The 7,443-nt window shown below is 31.7% G+C and overlaps 1 protein-coding gene across 1 annotated transcript in view; it reads right to left on the bottom strand.

The window, feature by feature from the left end:
• Positions 1 to 7,443, bottom strand: part of LOC106471889 (importin subunit alpha-1-like) — a 58,588-nt gene that overhangs the window by 18,905 nt on the left and 32,240 nt on the right. The window contains 1 exon segment of the mRNA XM_013932515.2: positions 1,465 to 1,588. Coding sequence (XP_013787969.1) covers positions 1,465 to 1,588 — 124 coding nt within the window.

Here is a 7,443-nt window from a genome sequence, read left to right as displayed (position 1 = left end):
CGACCGACACGTACGATACTGTCACAACTAACTTACTTACTTACTATAGTAGTAGTACTAACTAACTATTAGTTATTACGTACGTACAGTAGTTAGTTAGTTGTGTAGTGTGTGTGTGTGTGTGTGTGTGTGTGTGTGTGTGTGTGTGTGTGTGTGTGTGTGTGTGTGTGTGTGTGTGTGTGTGTGTGGATTACATTAAGTAAGACTGTGTGATTGTGAGTTTAGCCATAAGGAGCATATAGTGGTAGTATCTAAAGTGAATATCATATCTTATATTGTAATAACAGAGATAGAGAAGAATAATTTGTCTTGTCAAAGGGTGTTCTAAAGTAATTGAACTGCCTGTGTGAACTTTGACGAAAAGAAGAATTATTTAAAGCTCTGGATACAACTGTGATAACCATATTGTAAAAACAATCTGACAAACTAATTTTTGTCACTAATATTAATGCAGTTCAATGTACCCAAAGCATATGTGCAGATTGTTTTGGCACCTTGGATAATAAGTTTCCACCCTTTTTTTTTTAATCTTCTTCCTTGCTTATGCTTTCTCTACTTTTTTTTTTAAAGACTGGAAAATGTTTGTTAGGTGTGACTGCATATATTTCACTAAAAAAAAAAACCCTTTGGCCTGGAGGACAGTTTTGGGTCAACTGTGTCAATTGTGGATGAAATTTTAGTCATAAAATTCACAATAATAGAATATGGTTTTTCAATGAGACTGATAGAGTTAACCAACAATGAGAAGACTATTTTAATGTGGAATACTTTTATATTTTCTAAAAATACGATGTAGTTTACTTAAGAAGTATGCTTCTTAAGGATAATTAAAATGTTACTGATCTCTCTCTCGATTCCAATTGCACTAATACATCCAACCAGAAAGATGGCACAATTAATTAACAACATTCTTCACACACACACACACACAAAACATATATATATATATATATATATTGAAAAAAAAAACACAAACAACTCTGATGATTTTCAAGTGTCAACATCAAATACCGTATTAAAACCATTAATACTTTTTTAGGTACCATACTTTGATAGTATTGAAGTTTCATGCATTCTCCAGGCAGTTATCCATCAAGCTATTAACAGTTCAAAAATCAAGCTAATTCAGTTGATTTATAAATTAATTCATTTTCTCTATTAAAGATCTATCAAAATGTTTGAAATACTTCATTAGGAAATAATGGAATAAAAAATTCAATGTTATTAATATTAGCTATCTTAAGGTAACCAAGACTTGAGATACAATACTAAGACTTTTGCTGTAGCATTAATTTTCTGGGGTGATCCTTTTGTTTCTTTTAAAACTCAGTTATGGTTAAAATTGTACTTCAGGTCTCTTTATACCACATACACAGCTGCATTTAAACATGAATTAACATAACAGAAACCATTATACTCTTTACTGCCATGGAAGAAAATGAACACAAGTTAAATAAGTCTTACCATTGTGGTAAATTAACTGACGTAGTGTTGGAAGACTTTGTTTGACAACCTCAAAGGGTGGTGGTGGGTTTTTATTTCTGCACAAGTTGGATAACGTCCATGTCACATTACGTAAAAAAGAAGCCTGGAATACACAGTTTTCCCTCAATAAAAATGTATTCAGAGTAAATAATATTCTAAACTAAATCTAACATCACACAGTCATTTTGAGTTAGCTGTCTTCACGAGATCTTAAAACTTTGATCTCGGTTCTAAATTTACAATCTGATGAAGAATGCTAGTTCAAGACATTATATTCTAAAAATAAGAAAAGTTTTGCCAATTAGTAATCAATTTATTTCTCTGCCTCTATTGCCTATGCAGTTACTCATATTTTATGGACAAATACTTTGAGATTATGTTCTAAAAGATTTGTTTCAAGTAATTACACAGCCTTGCAAATTTAAAACTTCATAAAAGTTGTTTTGGTTTTAGTAACAGATTTTCCATAATTCAGCTATGCAGATTTTGAAAATAATATTTTTTTCTATCACTCAAGGATATTTTTTACAAATCAGGAAGAAAAAGAACTCTTACTTAGATCAAATTATTATTTCGTTTACCACAATGAACATTTTTTTATTATGATTGTTAACAAAAATACAAACAAACTGAAGAAAATAAAGAATACTGATGTCAGACAAATATGCATCCTCAATCATCCCGATTGTTTTTGTGAAATCTATATCTTTTAGTCTCAAAACTAAGCGTTGTGGTCTTTCTTTTATTATTGCGTCTGGATCATTTCATTTGAATGACCAGCAGTAATAAACCATCATGCTGGTGTTCCACCTTCCCTGATACCTCCTCTACATTTCCCCAATGTCTTGATGAAACCTTTTAGTTGTTCTTTGCTGACAGCACCAAGATTTTCAGGGAAATAGTCAATATGAGAGTGTAAGAAATGAACTCAAGCTCATATTACAACCCAACTCTTTGAATTCATCGAGCATGTTACTGACAATATTTTTGTAATTTGGGTCCTTGTTATTTCCTAAAAATTTGACTAACATTTTTAAAGGCAATTCACACTTTTTTTTCTTCAACTTTCATCTTTGTCCTTTTCGAAAAGTTCATCTGAAATCAACTTCCTAATCTGAAGCCCAACAAAAATCCCTCAAGTTTCACTTCTGAAAGAGCTGGGAATTGCCCAGTTTTATGTGAGGTGGAAGTAATAGGACTTTCTTTGTGTCAACCAAACTTTCAGGTTCAATGTTTTTCGATCGTGGTATCAAGCTAACTCTGCATGGCCATTACTTCTTTATCCAAAACTGATTTCATGCTCTACTGTCCCATACACACAAAACACATGGAAACTTGGTATAACCAGATTGTTGACCTAACAACATACAAAGGGCTTTTAAGTCTCCACAAAGTAGCCAACCCTGTTCTTTGCATTTGACCTTATTAAGAGGAAGTTAGAGATTTTTGTACCGAATGAGCAATAGGAACAGATGTATATGTTACTACTGTGAAGGAGAACACTTTTTAAGACTTCTTTTGGAGAAATCAATGAACAATCACCACTCACTTGGTTCATAGACTGCAGCTCCAAGCATTGGTATTAATTCAGGAATATTGTTGCTATAAACCAGTGAACCTACTTTCAAAATGTATGGTATAAACTGTTTCTCATGATTTTTGTACCAATAAAATGATGTTCCCGGAGAAAGTAAGTTCTTAGCCTGAAGTCGGGACCCCAAACTCTGAAGAATCCTTTGGAAGGCCAAAATCTCTCATCAAATCCAGAAATGATACGTTGTGTGGTCTGTCAACTGTTTGTATACTAGCGATGCATTCCTTGTGGGTTCTAGAATGATCAATAAGACTCTCAAGTCGCAATTGGTCTTGAGAAACCTTTATATGTTGTCAACATTTTAAGCATAACAAAATGTAATCCGATTTTAATGAAAATGATTCACTTATGTAAAAGTACATATGACATTTTGTGAAAAATCTGTACCTGATGGAGAAAAATGGATATTTTCAGATTCAGTGTGAAGGAATTACAGTAAAACATAAAAATTAAAACAATTGCAGGCCTGTGTTATTAGTTATTACAATTTGATATGAAGTTTAGATTTACAAATAAAATCAGAAATAGCCATTAAAAACTCTGATAAATACAACTTCCTGGCATTAGTTAAATAACTGTAGAATACTTATCAATGATACACAGTGATGGGAAGTTTTCTTGTTAGCACACACACTGCCTAGCTACACAATATTCTAATTAATTTAAGTTTTTTGAAACATTGTGTTAACCAGACTTGGCTGAAAGGACTGGCCTAAAGGTTCAGCATGACAGGAACTGACTAAATAGATACACATCTGTAAGCATTAGTCATACAAAGAAAAGTTAAAAATTCAGTTCCTAAACTTTGTCACAGTTAGAGGAGCAAAGAGTGGAATCTTTCCCAGATCTGTCCATTCTTCATCATTGTTAGACTCCATAGCATCAAACTATACAGATGTTAGCATATTTTAACAAATGTTAGTTAACCAGTTAACTCAAATATACCTAATCGAAGTACTTATTCTAGGCAACCAGTTAGTCTGTTGTAGCCAGCCACCGAGCTTTAGAACAAGATTTAATCCTTAAATGAAAATATAAATTTCTAACAAAGCAGTATGTCATTTGTGTCTTAGAAAATAAATTTTATTTCTGAATGTGTAATGTTTGACATTCAGAAATTCCACATATCTAAAAACAAAATCATAGGACTTCAGAGAATTTCTATGATCGAAAGACATCAATTATCAAATCAATCTTACCAAAAGACACAAAAGAAGCACAAATATTGGAAGTATTACAACAGGTTAAAGTTATTTTACATGCTATTAAAAGTTATGGAAATAATAAGCATACAAAGCATCTATGATATAACCACTGACCAATGAAACACAAGAAATACTTTAAATATAAATGGAAAATGTAAACATACAATTAAAACGAGTTTTTAACTGTGCATGTTCACACCCATGTTTATTTCAATCAGAAACACATCTATGTAAAAGTCCACACAGCTTTTTGAGTGGATTATTTATTTTAACTTTTTTTCTCTGTTTTTTCCCATTAAATTTCAAAATGAAGACACATGGTAGTGTGTCTTGTGGCAAAAACAACCTGCTGCACAACACTGTGTTATTAACAGGAGTGATAATTTAGCAATTTTCCACCTTCTGTACCTCTGACTGTGGTAATCCAAACTATCATATAATATTTTCAGTGGATGTGCTTTACTGGAATCTTGCTTCACATACAAAATTTCAAGGAAATCAATTAAGAAATACTTGAGATATAACATCTCCAATTTTTATTTTTTCTTCTTCTTTGCACCAAGATTATGGAAATTTTATTTGATAGAAAAAAAAAATACTTAACTTTGTTTGGATTTTTTCAAATTTGGTACACTGATAGATCTTTTCGGCTTATTCATTAGTTTCATTTGGTGTAAATATAAACCACATGTGCAAAGTTATTCAACAAAAATCATTCAAATTTAAAGAAAATATTTTGTGCACACCTACACAAAACTTCACGTGAGCTATTGGTCCAAGATTTTTACTACAGCTTCGCCCAAGAGTAAAAGTGGACCATTTTTAGTTTTTGTCATTCAGATGATTTAGAGCAGCAAAACTAAGTTGAAAGGACGTACAGATATACAAGTATTGATTAGGCCAAGCAAACTAGATTACAAGTTTCTAGCTCAAGTTTACAAAAGAATCATACAAGTGGACTATTATTATTCATTGTCAACTTTTCAGCACAAATTTACTAAATTTTATGAAATCATCATAATTAAAGAGCATCTGGTGTCACATAATATTAGCATAAATAATGATGCATGATATGGCTGTACCAACTGCATGGGTTGATGACAAGAAACTGTTAATCTCAATTCCATGGCATTACTATAAAGGACGTTATTAACACTGTTTTAGAAACAAAAAACTAACACCATACATTTTAAAGAATCTTGCTGATTTTGTAAAGTTATGGTTTGTTAAGAATAATAGGATTGGGATCCTAAAGCTAATGTTGGTTACTATAGAGTGTCACTTTTTTTTTTTTTACTTGCTGTGGTTTGTTGGTATGTATTGAAAAAAAATCACAATATCCAATCAAAAACACTAGGTGTGGAAAAAAAGTGCAGCCAAAAAAAATGTACTGAGTGTGTGACTTGAATGAATATTTTCTGTAAAATTATTATCAATGCTATAAATGTAGCTACATGTTTGGCTGCCAATTTTGATTCCATTCTTTTATTAGTTAGCTAGGTGCATATTTTGTTTTACCCACCATCAAGTTGAATAAAAAACAAGGCCTGGCTAACTAATGAATGAATGTTTGCTGTAAAATTCTTATCAATGCTGTAAGTGTAGCTACCAGTTTGGCCACCAATTCTGATTTCATTCCTTTAATTCACACACTCAGTCATTTTTTGGATGCACTTTTATTTTCACACCCAAAGTGTTTTTCATTAGATTACACATACTGGCATTTCTGTGGCATATAAACCACAACAACTATTCCAATTAAATAGGCCCATGGAAATGTGGAAATGACAGCTTGCAGTTATCAAAATGTGGGACAGTTGTAATTTTGGCTGTTATTTTCTAATCAATTTTTGGTGTTACATGTTTGTGTTTTGCCACAGCTGATTTTGAAAAACTCTGTAAAGTTTCTGGAATTTTGTTTGCATTGCAATCCTTTTATCTTTGGCCAAAACTTGCTTTAAAAGTGAAAATGAGCAACCTATGGAAAGAAGTTAATTTCTCATAGCATTTTGGGCTTAACCTTCTAAATAATATGCAAAAAAATGCTCAATATCATGATGTTATCAAGTAAATACTTTTAGAACACAGTGACCATACAAGTTAAATCACTTTCACAGATTAAAAATGGCTTATGCTATTATTAAGGGTTATTTTTTTAGTTCCCCATGGCAGTTATTTTTTAAAGGTAAGTATAAAAGGTATTCAATACACTATGCATACAAAAGTTTAAGACTTGTTTATTCAATTAATTAGAATATTTAAGTCAGTCATTCACGTTTAAAAATGCAAGAAGGTTCATGAGGTCTGTTAGCAGGCTGATTTCTTATCTAGATTCTTTGTTTACAAAATTGGACAATACAAGTATTGCCTGAATTGTTGTTTCTGTGTCAACAAAACAGAATTTTACTGGTTAAATTGAGACCATAGTGTGCCACTGAACTATGATGATCTCCAATCAATATGGCAGCATTTACAGCCTCGTGTAATGCAGAAAATAGTTCAAATGCAATTCAGGTCACAAATAAATTTGCTAAAAAATTATACCCAATTCTATAATTTAAGCTTTACTACATTGACTTAGTTCCTCAGTTACAAATATTTTATGTCTATATACAGCAACATAGTTTGAAAATGACGTATTACGGCATGTGTAACATCACTAACCTAGTCCAATTAAAATTAAAGTAGTGGAGTCATAGCAGTCAACATGGTCATACAAAGTTATCTGTGAGCTTGTCTGTGTATACTAACAACAGCTAAATTCATAGCTAATGCTATGATAAATAGTAACAGTATCTGAATTCAAAAGTATTAATTTCTTGGCAAAAATAAAAGGATTAATAGTGGGTACAAAACAGCAGGTGTCACAAAAGACTTTATGAGGGATTTAACAAATCTTCACAAAACTCATTTTATCAGTGCCTTCAAGCATCAGTGTGATGTCACCCTTCAAATGAAGTATTAGGTCATCAAGAAATTAATGTTGCTATATTTAGATGACAAAAACCCAAACAACTTATATACCAAAACAAAACATTTATTAAATGAAATAATCTCCATTCTTATCAATGATGCTTTTCTATCTTACAATCAGGTTGTTAGTGCCATGATTAAAGAAATCTCTTGGCTTTGAAGCAAAAACATGTCGATGTCCTCTTT

Source organism: Limulus polyphemus, unplaced genomic scaffold (genome assembly GCF_000517525.1).
Source record: "Limulus polyphemus unplaced genomic scaffold, Limulus_polyphemus-2.1.2 Scaffold4943, whole genome shotgun sequence".
Classification (NCBI taxonomy): domain Eukaryota; kingdom Metazoa; phylum Arthropoda; class Merostomata; order Xiphosura; family Limulidae; genus Limulus; species Limulus polyphemus.
This window is presented reverse-complemented; position numbering and strand designations above follow the sequence as displayed.